General features: G+C 38.2%; 3 protein-coding genes across 3 annotated transcripts in view; all 3 read left to right on the top strand.

The window, feature by feature from the left end:
* LOC146363306 (free fatty acid receptor 3-like) overlaps positions 1 to 22,066 on the top strand; it is a 94,218-nt gene extending 72,152 nt beyond the window's left edge. The window contains exon 2 of the mRNA XM_084920071.1: positions 14,320 to 22,066. Coding sequence (XP_084776197.1) covers positions 18,757 to 19,719 — 963 coding nt within the window. The 5' untranslated portion in view covers positions 14,320 to 18,756 and the 3' untranslated portion in view covers positions 19,720 to 22,066. The remainder of the gene's footprint in view (positions 1 to 14,319) is intronic.
* Positions 56 to 6,895, top strand: tekt2 (tektin 2 (testicular)). The gene is made up of 10 exons (XM_084920067.1): positions 56 to 817; positions 2,549 to 2,711; positions 2,820 to 2,945; positions 3,513 to 3,718; positions 3,801 to 3,944; positions 4,331 to 4,445; positions 5,063 to 5,170; positions 5,262 to 5,405; positions 5,486 to 5,565; positions 6,358 to 6,895. The coding sequence occupies exons 2-10, from the start codon at positions 2,553 to 2,555 to the stop codon at positions 6,563 to 6,565; spliced, it is 1,290 nt and encodes a 429-aa protein (XP_084776193.1). The 5' UTR covers positions 56 to 817; positions 2,549 to 2,552; the 3' UTR covers positions 6,566 to 6,895.
* LOC146363307 (free fatty acid receptor 3) lies at positions 6,996 to 14,324 on the top strand. The gene has a single exon (XM_084920070.1). It carries the CDS (start codon positions 10,658 to 10,660, stop codon positions 11,633 to 11,635), a length of 978 nt encoding a protein of 325 aa, XP_084776196.1. The 5' UTR covers positions 6,996 to 10,657; the 3' UTR covers positions 11,636 to 14,324.
* Positions 22,067 to 22,398: the final 332 nt, after the last annotated feature.

Below are 22,398 nucleotides of genomic sequence, written 5' to 3'. Positions count from 1 at the left end.
AATGAAACTTCTGGTACAATATTTTGGTTGTTTTTTTTTTTTTTGTTAAATTTTAACTACAATATAATACATCACAACAGAAATCGGTGCTTGTCAAAATAGTCCAGCTTTAATAATAAACAGAATTAATAAAAAAGATGTGTGTGTATATATATTTATACACATGTAGATACTTACACGTGCATATATGTATAGATACACAGATGCTTTCCCTCCCCAAAAATATGTAAATAAAATTTTTTGAATTGTTTTCTTTAATATATTTCCAACCTTCAAAGTGTTATATGACCCTATTTTTTTCAGTTTTGCTACGCTATGATCTCAAATTGGTCACATTATTCAGATAATTTGATTATTTTTATTCATATTACATCATAACTTTAATATTTAGCTTTACTATTTTAGCTTTTTATCCTTCATAGTTATGCGACAGGAAGGGTGTGTAAAGGTGTCAGTTTGGTGCTACTACCACAGTAGTACATTTGAAATAATTTATGCGGATTTGTGTGATTGTGTTTAGATAAGTACTGAGCCTTTTCTCTTTCCCGAAGCAGAATAAGTCTATTAAACTTAAGTCTGCTTCTACAAGTCTAAAAGGAATTTTCCCCGGCTGTCATTTAGGCAAAGTGGATTTAAGTTGCTCGTGTTCCCTGATGATTATTTCCTGGTAATCTGACTCAAAACTAAACGTAATGAAGGTATTTTAATTATTAAAGCCTTTTAGGCGCAAGTTGTGTGTACTTGTTGCCTAGAGACGGTCGCCACGGATAACAAAGCCCGGAAAAACCAGCTCAGCTCTGAAGGTTCCAGAATTCCGGTGAGTAAGATTCGAAGTGACGAAACATTTTAGCTAAATTTAAACATTACAATATTTTTCAGATTTAGATCTAGAAAACATAAAAGGGGGCATCCAGATTCAGAGGGGGAAGCAATAAATATTCAAATGAGCTGGTCAATGCTGGTATTTTCGAACACTGAAGTACATTTAATCAAGGGCAGCGCTTCGTTCCACATTTTGGCTATTTTAGCCTACTTGACTGTTTTTTATCTTGTTGCATTTTCTGATTCCACTCTATTGCATTTAATGCTGTACTCGTTCATTAATAACTCGTACAGAGTAAGAAAGGAGTACGTCAGTTTTTGTATAAATCAGTTAATTACAGATAAATCGGGGAGACAGCTGGTAGAAAATTTTGGTGCATTTTTGATCCTTTATTCATGCATGTACATAATAAAAAGTCAAATATGATCTTCCTTTGAACTTGTTTCTATTTTTTGCTAAAATGTTATTTGGAAAAAGAATTGCAAAGGTAGTTTGTACTTTTATTTTTCTATTTGTACTTTGATTTATTTATATTTTTTGCATGTTTTCCCGCTTTAAATAATAATAATTTATTTCCTTATATTTTTAATCTAACCTTTATTTATACAGGTAGTCCCACTGAGACTCAATGTCTCATTTACAAGAAAGACCTGTTTGAGAATAACAATAAAATTACAACATAAAAGAAATAATTGTACGTGGTGGTGTAGCCTTTTAGACTCTAATAATTACTTAATTCCTAATATTTCACAAAGGTGTGTCATCTTGTTCTTTCAGCTGCTCCCTTTAGCGGTAGATCATCTGTGTCCATCTCATCAACTCTCTAATATCCTCCTCTGTCACACCAACCCTCTGCATGTCCTCCTTTACTCCACCCATGAATCTTCTCTGTTGTATTCCTCTTTTCTTCCCGCCTGGCCAGATTTCTTTTGATTGCACAATCCAAATTATTTATAACAATTAAATTAAAAATGTCCTTGATATTCTTACATGTTTTTGCAGTTGCTAAGAGGTGATGTAACTTTGAAAGGAGTATTTACACAGTGTAGTATCTGTTTATTTTCGTGCTTTTATCACTGATGTTTTATTAATGTTTCTGTTTCTGGCAGCCCGTTAAATCTCAAATCTGCATTTAGTGTTATTAAATACACAGGGATGGTTTGTTTGTAAGTATGGTTTATTAACACAAAGCACACTCATTCAAATATATATTGTAATAACATCTATCAGTTTACTTTGTCAGCATTTCATAATGATATTATAACTAACGCTCCAGATGGCGCACTTATATAATTAATACACTATTGGGTTTATTGTGTGCAGTTTTGATGGAGTCATAAAAGTGTATCTAAAGTAGCTGATTAACTGCAATATATTCACTGACACAAAACAGAGTAACAAACAATGCCATATTTACCTTGGATCAAAGCAAATTACTATTGTGATATTTAATAAAATGGAAACATTCAAAATAAAGAGCAAAATTTTGATGAGTTTTTATGATCGTTCAGATTTTTCAGGGGATATGATGCCAATATTTTGTAATAAGGAACCATGAATGTATCTCAGTTTGTAATTGCTACTCATAACTGCACTTTTTTCTGGTAGTACCTTTGCACTGGTAGTATATGTGTTGGTGTTTGATCTTCACAGAGACATAGAAAAAGATCCCCCACATTTAGCTGTACGTGAAAGATCCATTGAATCTGGGCCTTGTTTCAGCAGAAATATGATGGCTTCACTAAATGCAAAGCCTGGCCTGCACCGCAGTGTGTCAGAGTGGACCAGCAACAATCAGCAGCTGTCTGCCACAGCTCAACACGAACGACATATTTCGAATGTCATCAGACAGGAAGGGAGGACACTACGCAACGAGACTAACTTTAAGGTGGGGTCTTGTTTTGTTGGCAGAGCTCAAAGGACACGGTCCACTGGACCATCCAACAATTTCCTTTCTTTCTCCACACGTTGTTAATAAAGCACCTTTTCTCCGTAGACACGCTGGGATGAGACTGATACGTGTCGTAGGCTGAGTGACCGTGTTTGGGATGTTGCTCGGTGGAAGGAAGTGTTGGAAACTTGTGCTCAGAAAGTGGATGAAGAGATGGAGACTCTGACACTGGTGATTTATTCAGACTTTTTAAAAGCAGAGGTTGAATCTGTAGACTGTATACGAAACACGGATATACAGTAGCTGATATACTTCTTTGTCTAAAAAGTAAAGCCAACATTTCAGTGCCTTAAACCTGTTTTCTTTCTAATGACCAGCAGGCGGAGACACCATCTGGATGTGATAAAAATCTCCTGACTCTTTATTTGGTTTAATAACTCAGCAAACATGTTCCTAATATGTTGAAGATCTCAGTCCCTGGTTTAAAGTCTTGTTTAATACAGCCTGATTTGCATTTTGTAAATGATGCTCTCGTTTGGAGACAATAAATTGGGATGTGCAGAGCCTGAGTAGACTGTGCCCTATAGTGGAAATGTCAGCTTGCCTCTCGCTAATGTTTGATTTCAAAATCCAAGATGGCCCCAGTATGACTGAGAGGTGCCTTTGTCCATTTTGTACATCTGCACATGTGTCATACTTAAAGAAACATCTAGGTGTTTCTTTGTCAAGTGCTCATAAAATCTTTACTCCTGGTCTCTGAGATAACTTTCATTTATGTGGGCTTCACGCTGGTGTCAGTCCAAAGAGCACACCGAGCAAGCTTTGGCTGCCACTGCTGTTCCTCTGGAGGTCACCACTGAATGCCTGACACTGAGGGAGGGACGGCAAGGGAACGAGCTGGTCACCGATCCGGTGGATGAACAGCTGAAGAAAGAGGTGGAGCTGATTGAAAGAGTGCAGCAAGTTCTGCAGCAGCACACTAGCAGGGCCTTTGAGCAGCTATGGTAAGTTTCTGTTTTTCACTGCTGAAAATGCACGTTGACTTTAGCCATCTTCTAAGCACCTCCCTTTTTCCTGGTTGCTAAGCATTCTGCAGGAGGTGCGGCACCAGCTGACTGCTGATCTCCAGAACAAGATGGATGCTCTGGATATTGACATGTCCTGTCTGTCACTTACGATAAAATCGCCCCACATCTCCCTAAAGACCAACCCGACTCGCATACCATCAGGGTAATCTTCGGATGAGGGTTTGCATGAAATATGAAGTATGCAGATCATAAAATGCTAGTGTATAGCATAAATTATTTTCATAATTAAAAGATTGGTTGAATATTACTCCTCATTTGCTAAACTATGGAAATTCAATTCAACTTCATTTACATAGAGCCATATCACAACAAGGTGTTAGAACTTTTCATAAAGCTTTTGCAATATATACTTTTTACATGAAATTTATATACAAAATTTGTTCTTTTACACAAAAAAAAAAACATAACTACTGAGTGTCACTGTAATATTGTGTATTATGCGTTTTTGTGATGCTTGGTTACTGCTGGCTATATAAACTGTATCATTCATAGCAGCTACTACTGTTATAACTGCTGTCTTTGGTGTAGTTCCTCCACCCCCCAGGAGTGGGTCCAGTTCAGCCAGCATAATGTGGCTCGTGCCCATGAGGCGATGCAGGTTTCCCAGCAAATAAGGGAGGATATGAACCTCACCCGAGCACAGGTAGGTGGGTTGCAACTAGTTGGAGTTCTTGAATATTATTTATTATACGACCAAGTACTATTCAAGTATTTTATTTAATTAAAAAAATTAAAAATGATAACCACCTAATGACTTTAATATTCATTAAACTGTGCACAAATATTGGTGCAACCCTCTCTCTGTGCTCAGTCTGTGTTCTCCAGATTTGACAAATGTTTATTTAATGATTAAAAGCTTTTCATGCACACATCACAGATCCGTGTTTAAAAGCTTAAATTAAAGAGGAGATATGTAGTTACCACATTTATTAATCACAAAGATGCGCTTTGTGTATTAAATGTGTGTATTATTATTATTTTTATTTTGTTAAAAAATCTTCTGATGTCACATTTAATTTAAAAATCATTGATATTCTAGGCAGTTTTAATCTATGGGATAATGGTTGTACTTACATGTTAATAAGAAAATTGTTTCACATGTCGGTGTTTGAACACCCGGGGGCGCTGCAGATGGTTAAAGGATTTCTTTAATTTGATTAATTTATTTTTATTTTGGTTTTCTTATATTGTCCACTAATCTTGCTTAGAGTAGGTGGGGCATATTTGCTGTTAATTTCTTTCTTTCTTTTTATTTCGTAGCTGCAGAATGAGTTGGAGACTCAACGCAGAGCCACAGAGTTTGCTCTCCGCAAACGTAATCACCACGAAGAGCAGGCCCGACATGAGCTGGAGTGGCAAATAAAAACTGTAAGATCTTATAAATAATAGCTGTTAGCACCAGGGTGAGGGAGTATAGTTTGTCATCGCATGTTCCCACTGCCTGTACATCCGTCTGTAGACTGAGGAGGAAATGGCAGAAATGGAAAGTGACATCCACGGGCTGGATGCAGATCTGCAGGCGAAGACAGCCAACCTGAAGCTTGCTCACACCAGACTGGAGACCAGGACCAACAGGCCTAACATGGACCTGTGCAGAGACGAGGTATATATCAGTTATATAGCAGCAGATGTGTCACTGATTGCATTTGAAGTCTTTTCTCCTTTTATCGTGATGGTTTGCAGGTGCAGCACGGCCTCGTTAATGAAGTCCAGCAACTGGAGGCCACGATCGCAGCTCTGAAGCAGAAGCTCTCTGAAGCTCAGTGAGTCTTCATTTTTATTTGTGTGGCCAAACTAAGTAGTAGTAACAATAATAATAATATATAAGTATTGTATATATTACACAAAACATATATGTGTTTGTGTAATATACTCTCAACCCTGTTTGGGAGTGTTGGAGCATCAGGGTAAGAAGAGACGTGGATGAAGTGATGCACCCATCAAGCCTGGTGCCTACTGCATAACCCTGTAAAGGAAGTGTTATGACTGGAGGTTGCTTCAGTTCAGCAGGTTGTAACTGAATAACGTTAAATGCCTGAAAAATTAGGTCAGCTTACTATCCGAGTGTACTGAATGAGCAGCTTTTTCCACCAATTTCTTCCCTGATGGCACAGGTAAATTCCAAGATGACAATGTCCAGACCTTGAGAATCAGAGGGATGTGCTGGAGACAGAAGGGTCCGACTCTCCCATCACCAATATGAGATCTTATTGAAATCATACTATGTGTGGCATCATCACATCTCGAGCTTGTCCAGTGAAATAAATATTAGGTCCAATTATAGAATATGTGGGTTTTTATTAGATTGGGAAGTGTATAAACAATCTAATGGAAAAGAAACAGACAAGTTATAGAGTTATCGCTGAAATAACATAGGACTATAAAAATATATCTGTCACTCTTACAATCCTGAATATAAAGAGAAATACATTTCATGGATTTGTGATGTTTTAAAGTAATGATAAACCATAAAACCAAATTCAGAAGAACTTCTCGAGCATGCATGCCACCGGAGCTGATATTCATCCCTGCTTGCTGCTGTAATCCTCTCTCAGGCACTCTCTGCAGAAAATGAAGCTGCATCACTCCCACATGCTGCAGGATCTTTCCAGAAAACAGGAAGCTCTGTCTCTGGAACAACGAAGCCTGAACACCCGCGCTCGCCTCACATCAACCTCCAGCACCGACAATAAAAACTCGGCGCTCGTGGTCCAGCTGGCAAACTCCAGTGGGAGGAGCAACCTGCAGCTGCTGGCTCAGTGAGAAGATGGTCTGAATGTTTTTGAGGGAAAAAAAATCTAATAGTTATTTTAAGTTTAATTTGTTTAATCCTGCAGTCATAAACAAGCAATGCACACACAAAAATCTACTCACACTCTCAGTAAAAGTCTGGGCACAGTTCCCTTCACAAAGTAGTCCCGAAGAAAAAAATCAAACTTACTCCTCTTGTAAAATTATTCTCCTGACCTCCGTTTTGTGTGGTTAATTTGCATTTTTGTGTATCATAATCCAGCAAGAAATGATTGAATTATCATCTCTAAATTGTGGATTAAACAGTCTTTTGAGTAAAATAAAGATTCACTCTTCAAACCATATCCGGCATCATATAATTATCCAAAATGCACACGTGAAAGTGCATGTTTTCATGTCTGTTTGGTTCTTTTATGCTTTAATGGCTTTGTTTAGTTTTGCCACACTGTTTGATCAACTGACGCTGCTGGCAGCTTAAAAGCTGCAATAATGAGGGGAACTTTGACTCTGATAAAATAACCTGGTAAACAGCCCGCCTAAAATAATAAACCTCACCCGGCGCTGTAGTAAAGTCTTCAGATGGATGTGTTTGTGTCATTCACTGCCTTTTTATGAGTCACCAGATGATCTCGGGTGAGCTGTTTTTAACAGATGTTCGGTGAGTAAGATCTGCTCAGATAAGAGAAAAAAACCAAAAAACCCTCCCATGTGAGACAAAAAGAAGTTACTTTCTAGGACACGATTACTGCACCAGGTGCAAATTACACTGAAATAGTTCTTTCTGTGAAAGAAAGGTTAATTTTAAACACAGATAAACTCTTTACTGGTTAGCTTTTCAGTGCTTAACGCTCCATTTTTGCACAGCTGTGTTAAATTTCCCATTTCTTAATGTAGACATGATCTGTGATGCCCCTATTTTCAGTTCAGTTCAGTTCAGTTCAGTTCTTTTTTATTTCAAACATATACATTCACCAGCGTTTCATAAAATCATTCCATACAGTTGTTTGAAAAGGAGTAGGCAGAAGTATATACTTATTTAGCCCTACCCCCTCAGGTTTACATCCTCATCATCTAAATTTGAACAACAAAAACGTATACAATGCCTTCAACTTAGAACATAACATCTCAAAAAAATATTTTCATATGTTCAACTAAAACTATATTTAGATTTGCTAATTTGCAGAAGAAAATAAACATGAGTTTGACTGCTGTCTTGGGTTAATTGCATTTTCTTCATTCTTATACTTATTTAATATTTCTTTTTTGAGTTTTATTTTAAACTGGTTTATATCACTACTGACCTTTATTTCTTCTTTTAACTCATTCCAGATTTTAACTCCCGCTATTGAAATAGACATCCTTTTCAATGTTGTTCTTACTCTTTGTAATTTTAAATTCCACTTCCCTCTAAAATTATACCTCCCTTCTCTTTCTAAGAACCATTTACTTATTTCGATTGGGAGCATCCCTTTCCTTGCCTTATATATTATTTGCACTGTTTTAAACTTCACCAGATCCTGGAATTTTATAGCTTGCGTCCTAATAAAGAGTGCGTTTGTGTGAGCCCTCCTGATTTATTAGTCTAATAGCCCTTTTCTGCATTATGATTATAGTCTGAATATTACTTTTATATGTATTTCCCCAAACCTCTACACAATAACTCATGTATGGTAATAGCAAAGCACAATATAACATATACAATGTTTTCCTATCCAGAAATTGTTTTACTTTCCCCAAGACAGCAATGCCCCGTGCTAACTTTCCTCTCACATAAGTGATGTGTGATTTCCAACAGGCCTTTTGATCAATGATCACACCAAGAAATTTTATGGCATTAACCCTTTCTAGATAAAAATTTCAATGTTAATGTTTTTCTTATAGTTTCCGAATAACATAAATTTTGTTTTATTTAAATTTAAGGACAATTTGTTTCTATCAAACCACTTCTTTAATATCTTTAACTCCTGTGTGATCACCTCCAAAACCTGTTGAAATTCCGCACCTGAACAAAGTATATTGGTATCATCTGCAAAAATTACAAACTTTAGTATCTTCAATACTTTACAAATATCATTTATATACATAATAAACATTTTCGGACCTAATACTGATCCTTGAGGTACTCCACATTCAATATCCATCAATTTAGATTAAAACTCATTTATTTGTACATATTGCTGTCGATTCATCACATGGCTGTTTATCCAATCCAGTACCACACCCCTGAACCCATATTTTTCCAGTTTGATTTTTAGAATTTCGTGGTCAACAGTATCAAATGCTTTTTTTTAGATCTAGAAAGACTCCAAGTGCATACTTCTTGTTATCCATACATTCTGTTATTTCTTCCATTAAATCCATCAATGCCAAAACTGTTGATCTATTATTTCTAAACCCATACTGGCAATTTGCCAACAAATCATGTTTATCCACAAAGCTATCAAATCTTTTTAGAAATAGTTTTTCCAGTATCTTAGAAAACTGGGAGAGTACCAACACTGGTCTATAATTTGTAAAACAATGCTTTTCACCTGATTTATAAATAGGAATAATTTTTGCAACTTTCATTTTTTGTGGAAAAACCCCTTCCTGGAAAGACAAATTAAAAATATATTGTAGTGGTTTTACAATACCATCAATTACTCTCTTTACCGTTACCATATCAATATCATGACAGTCAGTACTCATTTTGTTCTTAAGTCCACTGACAATATCATATATCTCCTTCTCTTCCACTGCTCTTAAAAACATTGAACTTGCATTCCTTTCAATGTTTCCTCCAGTCTCCCTTTCTATCATATCAACCTTTATTTCCGCAGCCAGTTTTGGCCCTATATTTACAAAAAATTCATTGAATCCATTTACTACTTCGTTCATTTTCCCAATAATTGGAACCATTTTAAACTGTTCTTTCCAGGAAATATCTCAGAAAAACATCAGAGCGTAACTGAAGTATTTTAAATTTGTCAAGCAGTTAATTTTGGCAACACAACTACAACACAGTGAGCACTAGAATAGGTAATGGTGCTGCATTAATATCAATAACAGAAATGGAAGCGCTACTGGAGAAAATGACGCAAGACAGTGCAAACAGAAACGGCCTGAAAGGAAAAACAAAATCAGACTGGTAAATAAAAGCTGTGCTACTGTCACGTTCATTTAACAATACAGGAAAAGTGTCGTCAGTTCATTGCAAACATTCAGATCAAATATCCGAAGACTGGACGCTGTAGACGTTGGTTTTAAAGACTGGATCAATAGACTGATCAAACACCTAATAGCTGTGTTTCGAATGGCGGCAGCTCCATTCTTAGAAAAAAAAAAATTGTCGGGTGAATTTTCTGCTCCATTTTCTTCACCAGCAGCCTCCCGCATGACACACCCACCTCGTCTAACACACTTTCCCACATGCGCACACAGAACACCCACAAGGAAAACACCGTCCACTATAAAACTGTTCAAAGTGCCTTCGTGTCACAAACAAATCACCATTTCCTAAAGCCCAACCCATCCTCTGTTCGCACTAACCATCAGTTTTCAGCACATTTATGACTTTACTGCCTGGCCCTCCAGTTCATTTACACAGCCTTGAATTTAAGAGGATGGGCATGTGCTTCCTGACAGGTTGAATTATTCTGAATCATTTCACTTAAGGGCCCAGATGCTAACTGTCTGTTGCCCTTCACTGAGAAGGCAATTAAGGTGGCCTGGTGCCGGCTAAATGCCCCCAGCTTCTGCATGGGTGAGTACGTCTTGTTATCTGCATCTCTGTCATGATGTCGTATGAACCTCGCCCCCCTGTGTGCCCATACACATCCTCCCATTTGTGGCCACCACCTCTTTTTTTTTTGGCAACCTGTCTCTGTGCCTCAGACCTGCTTGTGCACATGATGGCGAGAGAAACCCGGCTCTTCTGCAGCTACTTTACCGCCTCGGAAAACATTCCAAACGGAGACTTTGCTGTTTTAAAGACGTTGTAGATAAACGGAGAGGACAAAAGGTCAGCAGTGTGCATATTTCCAGGCAGGACTTTTCTTCAACCTTCAAACTATGTCATGGTAAACTGGAGGCAGTGCTACCAGTTTAGTGAACTCATCTGAAGAGATGCAGCTGGCTGTCAAGGACTGCATTGCTCTCCTCATCTACATCTTGACCTTTCTGCTCGGCCTTCCTGCCAACCTGCTCGTCTTCTTTGTGTACATGCGCAAGGCTCGTAAACATGGTGCCACACCCAACGTGGTCTACGCCCTCAACTTGTGTCTGGCCAACTTGGGGCTGTTAGTCTGGCTGCCTGTCAAGACTCTGGAGACTTTGCTTCAGGACTGGAGGCTGCCTGCTCCCGTGTGTCTTGTCTACAACTTCTTCCTCTTCTCGTCCCTGTATGGCAGCTGTCTGTTCATCACTGCTGTAACAGCGGGTCGTTACTTCAGCATAGCATTCCCGATTGTCTACAAGAGATGGCGCTGTGCTCGTAACTCCTGCATCATCAGCGCTGTCTTGTGGCTGTTGGTGGTGCTACACCTCAGCCCTGGCGTGGTGGTCGAAGAAGGGGGGTTTTTTGTTTCCACAGGTAATAACTCCTCAGTTTGCTATGAAGTTTTTAGTGCGTCCCAGCTGGCCGTGCTGCTGCCACTCCGCCTGGAGATGGCCATCACCCTGTTTCTTTTGCCTCTGATTGTGTCAACTTTTTGCACGATGCGCTGCGTCACGCTGGTGTGGCGCTCGAAATTGTCCCCCATGGGAAAAAGAAGAGTGCTGGCTGTTGCGCTGTCCACGCTCGCTGTGTTTGTGGTTTGCTACGCACCCTACAACGCCTCACACGTCGTGGGGTTTGTGATGGGGGAGAACATGAAGTGGAGGACGTACGCTATGTTGACGAGCACCTGTAACGTATTCCTGGACCCTGTGGTCATGCTGATGCTATCTCCAATCATGTCAAGAGGCATCTTGGGAAGAATCTGTGGACGGCAAAGCCAGTTCAGCCACAGGGGGGGTTCTCGGTACCGGTGTAAAGCCGTCAGTGAAGCTTCAAAAGTTAGACCACCAACTGTCCCATCTGAGGGGAGCAAACCTGGGGCTTAGATGACCTGAGAGTGTCACAAGGAGACTGTGCAACAAAATCAAAAGAAGAAATGGTGTAAAAACATTTAGTCTGATATGACCACTCTTCATGTACCAGTAACCTCAGCAAACAGACCCAGTAAACCTCCTCCACACTGACTGTCCAGCTACATGAAGTCTGTTAATTCAGAGCTGACTGACTTCTTTAAAGCTTTGTGTCGTCAGGCGTTAACGACCTGTTTAGACCAAATGTTTCTAAAGAAAAGAGATGATGTAAAAGCCTATTTTGCAGACTGAATACAGCTGTAAGGTACTGCTGTGTCACATGTAATGTTTTGCTGATTCTTGTAACATCCTGGTTTTGGATTAAAATGATGTGCGGATAGTATGTGAAATCATTGTTTTTGACCAGGCACACTGTGTATGTTTAAACATTTTATTTCGAATTTCATGAGGAATGTTTATCGTCTGATTTTAAATGGCTCCATCTGGTGTCTCAAGCTGTAAAAGCTCACTTTAAAATGTGTCATGTTTTGGAAAGTGTTCAGTATTATAAGACATTTCTCACAGGTGAAGCTAATCACAACACAGCTGCCTTTATTTTCAGTGGCAGAATTATCAGCACGGCAACATGAAACAAATCTTTAATGTTATTAGTTACACCTGTGTGTGTGTGTGTACATGTTTAGATATCTTTTTGAGGACAGAATATGCCACTATACTTGTGGGGACTAATAGTCACTTATGGGGAAAAAGTGCCCTTCCCCTCAAGTTTGAAGGCATTTTTGAAGCTCAAAATGTGTTTTTAGTGTCAGGGTTACAATTAAATTATGGTTAGGTTTAGTCTAAGGGTCAAGGTTAGGGTAAGTGGCTGGGGAAAGCATTATGTTAAAGACATGTCCTCACTAAGATATGAAAACAAGTGTGTGTGTGTGTGTGTGTGTGTGTGTGTGTGTGTGTGTGGCGTGTGTGATGTGTGTTCTGTGTGTGTGTTTTAAACAGCTTTTTGATAAACTTTAATTATCAAAAATATGATGTCTGAAATTAATTACATTTAAATGAACATCATACATTTTTTGTTTGTGCATAAATTGATCAGTTCCTGAAAAGTTGAGTCTCTTGACTAATAAAGCAGTGCGTTTACAAATGTGTTGTGTGGTTTGTCTTTTCAGAAAATTAAAAATAATAAATCTGACTTGTGATCAATCATGGGTGACTTTAATGCAAAGTTGGAGATGAGAGGTCAGTAAAATAAAAGCGGTCAGCATCTTATTGGACAGATAAAGCAAAATCACTATATCATTGGAAATAGATGACATAGCCTTCGGAGGAAGGTTCAGGGACTCAGTGAAAGCTTGTAAAGTGTATCCGGGGGCAGACTCTTGTAGTGATCGCAGTCCATTTCGCTTTAAGAAAACAAAGAAAGTCCTAGATGCCTACAATACCTGTCCTCATGTAAGCATGGACCAAGAAACCTATGAACACCATCAGTTCAGCAGAGATGTGAGTCATCGTGCACTGACAGGCTGACTAATGAAGACGTCTTAAAAAGAGCAAAACAACTTTGTAAAAATATAATGATTGAATAAAGATTCCCATTATAATAGATATGTTTCATCACAGGACACATATCCCTCTAATGGGATAACTATACTCCTCACAGCAGAACAGTGTTAGGGTCAAGTTTTCTCTTTAGTTTGTCACCTTTGTGAGACCCTGTGTCCTCATCCTGAACCTTATACTTCCTCCTGGTCAATAAAGTAATAACAATAATAATAATACTAATGAATTGCATTCATATAGCGCTTTTCGAGACCCTCAAAGCACTTTTACAATTCCACAATTCATTCACTCTCACATTCACACACTGGTGGAGGCAGCTACATTTTAGCCACAGCTGCCCTGCCCTAAAATGTGCTATACTTTGGTGACTTTATTGTCTGATGCTGTAAATAAACCCGTTGTCTTCATTAGGGATGGGTATTGATAAGATTTTCACGATTCCGATTCCATTTTCGATTCTGTTTAACGATTCGATTCTTTATCGATTCTCTTATCAATTCTTTTTTAAAAAGGAGAACACTAAGTTCGATTAGCTTAGAACTTTGTTTTATATCTTCTCTTTGAACAAGATAGAAATTTAGGAGTAACATGGCCTTACAAACCCAACAGTGAGATCTTAAGAGATCCAGCCTACAGCTCTAAAATGGGGTGTCACAGGGTCCCCAGGAAAAAAAAATTGTAAACGTAAAATAATAAAATAAATATTCTTCTGTAGCAATAACAAAGTATAACATAAATTATTCTGTAGCAATTACATAAGAATATCCAGTAATGTCCCTGCCTACAATTAAACACATTCACTTACTGAAAATCATCTGCTGTGGCAGCCTTTGACCACAAACTTAGTCACTGCTCTGTGACATTCGTCTATCCTGGCCTGAAAGGAGACGCTAACGGTAGACTGCAGCGAGAACTGCCAGCATCTGAGCCAGCCAGACTCTCTCTGTCTCTCTCATCATGGTCACCTAAATGCACAGTAATGGCAGGTTTTGTAATAAGGCAGATCGCGCTAACATAATATGCACTGTTAGTTGATTATTTACCTGCCGCATTAACGGGAGAGGACGTGCAAACGTTACCGCTGCTGCTGCGTTGAGATTCACGAGTCCGGAGCGGAATTAAAAACACGACATTCATTTAAGGTTATCATGTGTTTTGTGAGCAAATGCTTTTGCATATTCGTAGTGTTTCCTCCCTTAAATGAAATATCCACTTTGCAAGTATTGCAAGTTGCCCTGTTGTCTTCCGTTCTTGTAAAGTATAATCAAACTTTTGAGCGTTTGAGCCGCTTAGGCGCCGTGTTTCCTGCCAGGTAAATGACGCTCAGCAATGTGGTGACGTCATTCGGGGCGACTGGAATCGATAAGGGAATCGTTTGCAAAAATGGCAAACAATTCCAAGGAATTGAAACAGTGGGAACCGGTTCTCAACAAGAACCGGTTTTCGATACTCATCCCTAGTCTTTATATGAGGACATTAAAAATGACTAATTTATTAACGTTCAAAAAAGATGCTTAGAGTTACGCCAATCAGGTAACACTAATCCCAAATAGCTAGTAGAAATTAAAGATCCTTCCTAAACAATAGCTTGGGTCTCAGGAAACACCTGTTTTGTTATAGCATGCTAAAAGAACAGACTAAAAGAAAAGACTGTTTAAGTAAATACACTACACACATATGATAATACTTAAATAAAGAGATATGTAATACATACATATCTCAGTTATAAATCATGCTGTACTTTTGTGTTTAATAAATAAAAAATAATAAATTAACAGACTTCCAACCAATATGTATTAAGTAAAATAAATAAATACAAACAATGCAAAGTAAAAATAAAAAATTATAACATACAGACTAAAACACAATAAAAACACACACGTGTTGATGAGCTTCTGTGTTCCTCTTGGATAACCTGCATGCAAAGGTTTTAGTGGAAAATTTCCAAATAAACACTCGGACTCTTGGCTCGAGTTCAGCGCTACTGTATACGAGCCACCGCATGATAAACACATCTGGTCTTAATATGCCTATAATGTTCAGCTTCCACTCATGCACATCAGACTGGGGTCATCTGATGCTGTCCTGCACACAAATCCTTGTTGTTTAGAGATTTGATGTGCTCTGAAGTGATATAAAAAGAGAGGCTGGTGGGAGGGGTTGAGACACAAACACAGTGTTAGAGCACAGCGGAGCTGAAGGACTAAGTGGTGCAGCAGACTGATCACATCACGTCAGGTAAACCAAACCATCTGTGTCGTTATCATGTTTATTTAATCCCTATTATTGAATTTTTGGTGCCTTATATGACATCAAAAATGACTCAAAGTCATACTTTCAGGTAAATCTGGAAATGAATAGAAAAGTGAGGATTTAGAAACATTTTAAAAAGTGTAACCAGCTTACAGCCGTTGTTCATGTATTATATGCATTTTATATTTTTGTTTTTAACTTTCCAGAAGTTATAAGTGAAATGCAATCAGGAATGTGACAAAAATGCGACTGACAAGCTTCATGTTAGGCAACAGTAACAAGGCAAGGCTCTTCATATTTTTAGAGTTTGTGCTTCAAAATGTCAGCGAAACTAAGATGTATAAAATGCATTAACCTTATAAAAAAAGCTACGTCATCAGCACACAGCTGTCTTACTCAAATTAGCCTAAATATGGGGAGCTTTGCAAACTTTTTTCCTGAGGGAATTCTTCTTCTTTTTTTTTTTAAATTTTAACTTTTATTATCTATTTATTTTTAATAAACCCACCTTATTATATTTTACATTGCAAGCAGAGCTGGTTCTGCTACACTCCTGTTAAACGTGGCCCACTGGCCAAAACTGGCCCACCTCACTGGATTGCTGAAAAATCATTAATTAACTCCAACGTTATCAGATCAGATCGAAATTTGTTGTATCCCAAGTTGCTTCATTAAGAATTAAATTCCATCGTTATTACTGGAGTCTGTACATGTTTTTTAATGTACATGTAATTGTCACAGACCCCACATTTAATCCCTGTTCTCTGTTTGGTTTGTAGTTTTATTGATGGTTCAGGGTTTGTTTATCATTTATTCCAGAGCATAATGGTCTTCAGTGTGTTTGTAGACTCATTATATACCTCTCTGTGTTACCTCTTCTGTTACGTTCATGCATGTTATGTATATGTTTGTCCTTATTTCAGTGCAGCTCTTATTGATTTCCTGCTTTATTTTGATAGTGTTTATCTCTCGTGCCCCTTCTTCCTGCATGATTACCCTGAAATATGTCTCATTTCTTTCCTGATGATTCCACTCCTCTGATTAGCAGTCTGTGTATAAATAGTCCTCCCCCCATCCTTTGTAGAGTTGTCTGCTGTTCTGCTGTGTATGTGTTCTTGTGTGGATTTTATTTGTCTTGCTTTTAGACTTCTATTTGGACTCTACTATTTTGTTTATTGGAACTGCTCCTCTCTGTTTTGGGGTCCTCTCACTAAAGCCCCTGTGAGAGTAATGACAACACACTAAATCTGGAAAAGACCTTGTTGAAATAGTGCTGCTTTATCTTAATCATGTATTTGTAAATGGATGGTTCAGTAAATGTTTGCTTGCTTTTACTTGCCACAAAAGCAGCTGGGATAACAGTTGTGAGCTTGGACAGTCATTGTGCCATAAAATGGAAATACAATGTACAAAATTTGGATTCATCACTCTATCGCGCCTGTTTCAACTGATTTTCAGTCCAGTTGTTTTGCACACCTCTGCCTTTTCTCCCCTTTTCCCTCCTTTAAGAATGGCAGCCTAAGAGCTGAGACTATTTCTGATGAGGCTTTGGCAAACAGTAAATGGATCAGCGCTCCCTAGTGAAACAATTAAAAACTAGTTGTTTGCTTAGCTGTCTGTGTAAACACAACACCGGTTCATCTCCTGAGTTTGGTGCCTTCTTCTGCTTGAATGACTCATAGGTCAGTGTTAAAAGAAAACAAGAGAACAAAACACAAATAAACTAAACACTCCTCTGAAAATGGTTAGGCACAAGGACTGGACTGAAAGAAAAACCTTGAAAGATAAAACTTGAAGAAAACTTAAAGAAATCAGGGGTGGCTCAAAAAGAAGCACTTTTTTACAGCTTTTTTATTTTGACTTGGATTTCAAAATTAGGTATCTTGTAGTTTAATGCACTTACAGATCTTTTTGTGGGATCCGACAACAAAAAAATGAAGAAAATGAAGAGTGTAGCTTCCTCTGCAAAACTGCAGCATTTTGCCAAAATGTGTTGATATAAAAAAATAAATAAAATTGGCTTTTTTAAAAAAAAGGTAAATTCTCTCCTCTGGTCGCAGCAGAGCAGAGAGAGGAAACAATCTTCCTCCTCTCTTTGTTAGTGCCTTGGCCTTTTACACGAGAAGTTCTGATTAATCATTTCCACCTACGCTGCGTCGAGCTTCTCAGCGGTTGCTGGGAGATGATGTTTGGAGAATGGTGAGAACTAAATGTCCAGAAGTTTATTAAATTTCCGCTGGCAAAGGAGAGACGGTAGGCGCAGAAGGATGACAATATTAGGGGCAGTCTTGTGATGTGATCAAACCGTCTGTTTCCAAGAGGTGAAGAGAGCTGCAGCACTACAGAGCACTCTGTGATGGAGAGGCTGGATTTCAAAGCCTGAGTGAGGTGAGTTTATCTCCAGCTAACTTCGGACGGGGCGTATTTTATTTCTGGATATCTTTATATGCAGAAATTTTGTCCCACTTTCTCCATTTCTTTGACAATAAGATGTTGCAGGTAAATCTGAGTCAAATGGACTCAGATGTTTGTTACTTTTTAACAGTCAGCTTTAAAAGTCTTGTGGTTAGAAAGTTTGGGGAGTTTCTTTCTGATTGCAAAGAAGAATAAAAAGTATTTTATTCTTCTGTAGCAAAGAGCTCACCAGTTGCTCCAGTTTTCTTTTTTTTGTTTCCCAGAAAAAACTTTGACACTTCATACACCACACTAATTCTGAAATTCTACTTTTAAATAAGAAAAAACATAAATTTGTGTGTCTTTAAAACGTTTTCTAGATGGTAGCAATCAACTGATGTGTTAGAATATTCCACTGTGGATTTTTTTCTTTTCTTTTATGTAAATTATTATTTGCAAATGTTTGAATCTGATGTCAAAGAGCGTGTGAAGCTTTAGAGAAGATAATGTGTTGTTGTGACCTCTGCTTGCTTTGTTCTGTGTTTAAAGCCAAAGTTCAGTGTCTTTACCTGGTAGTGGCAAAGAAAGAACAGGCTGATGACTTTCTGAAAAACTTTCTTTTTTTGTGTATTTTTAAAACATTTTAGCTTAAAAAACAAACAAACAAATGCAAAAGACAAGAACTGACTTGTTTCCTTTGCAAACAAGATAAATTGACTTATTAATATTGATGCATGGAGTTATATAAACATTCACATCTCTATGGCAGATGAAATATATTAGCTGTTTTTCTATTAAGCTTTCTTTCTTTCTGATGTAAAGTTGTGAAAAATGTAAGCATGAGCTGTTTTTGAGTCTTTGGTGCTACTTGATCATAACTTGCTTTCTTCCTCCCTGCAGTGTCTGTGAGAGTGTGTCCCTAAGAAGACACCATGGCATACACTCTGTTGCTTTCTGTCTACATTATCACCTTCCTCATGGGAGTTCCCGCCAACATCCTGGCATTTGGTACCTTCTGCTGCAAGGTGTATCGCAAGCCAACCCCGATAGACATCCTGCTCCTCAACCTGACCATCTCCGACCTGATTTTCCTGGCTTTGCTGCCTTTTAAAATGAAGGAGGCCTTTGATGACATGGATTGGTTGCTGCCCTACTCCCTCTGTCCCTTCACTGGGTTTCTCTTCTATGTCACCATCTACAACAGCACCCTGCTGCTCACCGCCGTGAGTGTGGAGCGTTACCTAGGGGTCGCCCACCCCATCAGGCATTCCCTCCATCGGCGGCCTCGTTATGCTTTGTTGGCCTGTGTCATGTTCTGGTTGCTAACGTCTCTGAACCTCATCGTCGTCTACATCATGCCTTACCTCCAGTGGAGAGACACCAATGGCAGCACTCCCGCCACACCTCCACCTAACTGCTACCTGAATTTCTCCGATAAAGAGCTTGCAATCCTGCTGCCGTTCCGCCTCGAGCTCTTCCTCGTCCTCTTCTGCATCCCCTTCATCATCTGCTGCTTCTGCTACGTCAACCTAATCCTTATCCTGTCCCGTCTCCCAAATATCAGCAGGCGGCGGAGGCTGCGATGCATTGGTCTGGCTCTTGGCACACTGATCGTATTCTGCGTCTGTTTTGGTCCTTACAACATCTCCCATGTGGTGGGCTTTGTCAATAAGGAGAATCAGGAGTGGAGGACTGTGGCGTTGCTTTCCAGCACCTTAAATGCCTGCCTGGATCCATTTATCTTCTACTTGTCCTCGTCAGCCGTTAGAAGCATGTTAAAGCACTGCTTCAGGAACATCACAGCAAAGCTGCACATCCTGCGGTGTGAAGGGACTCAACACCATCCTCAACAGAAACCAGAAACTGAAAAATACAAGAAAGCGGAACCTTCTTGAAAGTTCTAGAGAAATTCTGAACGTATTTATTTTATACAAAAGATATGGACAAAATGAAAAGCCAGGAAATGTTGTTCCACTGTGAGACTGAGTCAGTTCCTGTTGGTGTCAGTGGTTTAATTTATTTAAGGTAAAATATTTAAAGCTGAGTTTGAGTGATATGAATTAATTTCTGTATTGTCATGTGTGTTAACTGTGTTACTGTTGATTTTATAAACTGATGTCATAAATGACCATAGTATTTCGTTACCAACTTAAATAGGACTTTAAATAAGAGCTAAAGAAAAATCTGGTTTAGTAGATTACTGTATTTTTAGGAGATAAAACTAATTATTATTTTTCCCCCTGAATCAGGTCTTATTATGATTAAGATCTGAGAAAATCAAAACAATTAGATATAAACACAGTCTGCAAACCAAACTAGTAGAACTACACAACCAACCAAAGAAATAAGAAGCTATGAAAACAAACTCTGATAAATGTTTCAAAACTCTCCAAAGGAGGATAATGTATTTTAAATGAAGTTTTGTCTTTTTTTAGGCGGATAAAATGCTGAAAAATTGAGTAGGAGAAATAACTGTTATTAGAAAAATGCAAAAATAAGTGCGCCAAGGACGGAGCCCTGTGGAACGCCATTTTGGATTGGTTGAGATCTGTGGACCAGCTTTTGAAAATGAAAGTTATTATTTTAATGATGAAAAAGAACACTTCTTTATCATTACACTTTAAATACAGTAATAGCTAAAAAGGTGTTTTGTTTTTTTTAGTTATTTGCTCAGGTGGAATGGTAATCTATCTATGGAGGTCCAGACTGTTATAAAGTTAAAGCTTATTATCTTTTTGTTTATCTTTACTCAGAGGCTAGAGGTGCACTCCGTCTGTCTTTTGGCTATAAATGTAGCAGGAAACGGACCCTTCAGAGCACCTGCTGTATACACTGTGCTGTACTCATGTCACTCGGAGTTCAACAAGGACACTGTTTAATTAAAGATAAGTGTTTTATAGAGATAAAGCAATTAAAAAACCCACGTTAGACCATATAGGCAGGAAGCGGAGAGACTGTACATTGCTGAGCTAATATGAAGTTATGAGCACAGACGGCCCGGAAGTGTAGACACAAATTAAACATGGATGTAGTGGCACAGTTATAAAGTGTGTGTATTTGTGCTCTGCAGAGACTTCAGACAGTAACTGATAACAGACTTCAGGCCATTTCCTGTCAGTAATAATGAACACCGCATTCGTGCGCAGGTGCAGAGATGCACACAGCTCATAGCCCTTTTTTTTTTAATTTCTTTTTTTTATTTATTTAGGACAGTGCATGTTAATGAACATAAATGTAAAAAAAAAAAAAAAAAAATTACATGAATGTAAACATGCCAGATTATAGCCAAAGGCTATTTTCCATCGGTTGTCCTTAAACATAAAAAAATAGACATAATAATTCATAAAAATTCATCATTCATTCAAAATAAAAACTCCATCACCAAACTTACACATACACACCATTCTGTTCCCAAATAAAACATTAAAACTATACAACTCATACATGATCACACACTTGATTTGTCCATAACCAGTTTTTAACCTTTGCCTTAAACAAATTGAGTGTAGAGCATTCTCTAATGGGTTGAGGAAGACTGTTCCACAGATGGCCACCCTTAACAGAGAGGACGTTCTGCCCTATATGCTGTCCGTCTGTGGGGTATAAACAAGTCTCCTCGGATTGTAGCTCGAGTGGTCCTGTCTGAACTTTCTTTATGCCTAATGAACTGCTTTAGTGGTGGTGGAGCAAGGGAGTGTAAGACTTTATATATTAAACACACTCTTTTAAGTTTCACTAAGTTATTGAAGTTCAGTAATTTATGTTTTTTTAACACATGACAGTGGTGGTGGGAAGTCGGTTTTTTGTCAAGTAGTTTTAAACTTCTTTTATAAATGTTTTCAATAGTTTTAAGTGTTGTTGGACAAGCAAGTGACCAGGACGTCAAACAATAGTCCATATGAGAGATGATCATTGAGTAAAAATAAGTTTTTGCAACATTCATTTAAATTATTACGTATATGATTAAAATTTCGATTATTAAATTTAAGTACCTGGGACACTTTATTTATGTGACTCTTGAAGGATAATGTTGGGTCTAGAATGACCCCAAGATTCTCTTTAGATAGCCTTTTATCGTATCCAAGTATACACTGCACTCAGTGTGCACAAACAGTTTATTTGGAGCCGTCAGGCTGAATGCTGGAAGCAGGTGTGTTTGAGTACTACTTACATGGTTTTTGCATGGATGTAGAAATACCTTAAACACGAATAATGCACTGTAAAAATACTAACATGTGTTTAAAAGAAAAATGGAAATATATTTTGAAAACATTTGCTCTGGACTGCTTTTATTACTACTTAATTACTTACGTAGTAAGATACTAGTGCATACTAAGAGCTCAGCTAGTTTATTAGTTTAGCTAGGACCGCAGCTAATGGGATTCATTTTACAGCAGCATTTTTCGATATCACAATAATAACAACATAGTATTTGTAATGTTTCTGCAAAGAGCAACACCTCGATTTACAAAGAAAGGGCAAGTCCATCCATTTTTGGATGCAACGGCACTTTGACTGATTGCGTTTCACTGATGACCGAGGGCTCCCTTCAGTTTTTAGTCTAGCAGTCAGGT

Source organism: Perissodus microlepis, chromosome 22 (genome assembly GCF_051167445.1).
Source record: "Perissodus microlepis isolate ML-2025 ecotype Zambia chromosome 22, ASM5116744v1, whole genome shotgun sequence".
Classification (NCBI taxonomy): domain Eukaryota; kingdom Metazoa; phylum Chordata; class Actinopteri; order Cichliformes; family Cichlidae; genus Perissodus; species Perissodus microlepis.
This window is presented reverse-complemented; position numbering and strand designations above follow the sequence as displayed.

What these genes read in the sequence shown, in the direction of transcription:
- LOC146363307 (XM_084920070.1), top strand. Translation starts at nt 10,658, where the DNA reads ATGCAGCTGGCTGTCAAGGACTGCATTGCTCTCCTCATCTACATCTTG.
- tekt2 (XM_084920067.1), top strand. Translation starts at nt 2,553, where the DNA reads ATGATGGCTTCACTAAATGCAAAGCCTGGCCTGCACCGCAGTGTGTCA. An exon ending in TGGACCTGTGCAGAGACGAG is followed by an intron (nt 5,406 to 5,485) that starts GTATATATCAGT and finishes GATGGTTTGCAG; the next exon opens with GTGCAGCACGGCCTCGTTAA. An exon ending in CAGAAGCTCTCTGAAGCTCA is followed by an intron (nt 5,566 to 6,357) that starts GTGAGTCTTCAT and finishes ATCCTCTCTCAG; the next exon opens with GCACTCTCTGCAGAAAATGA.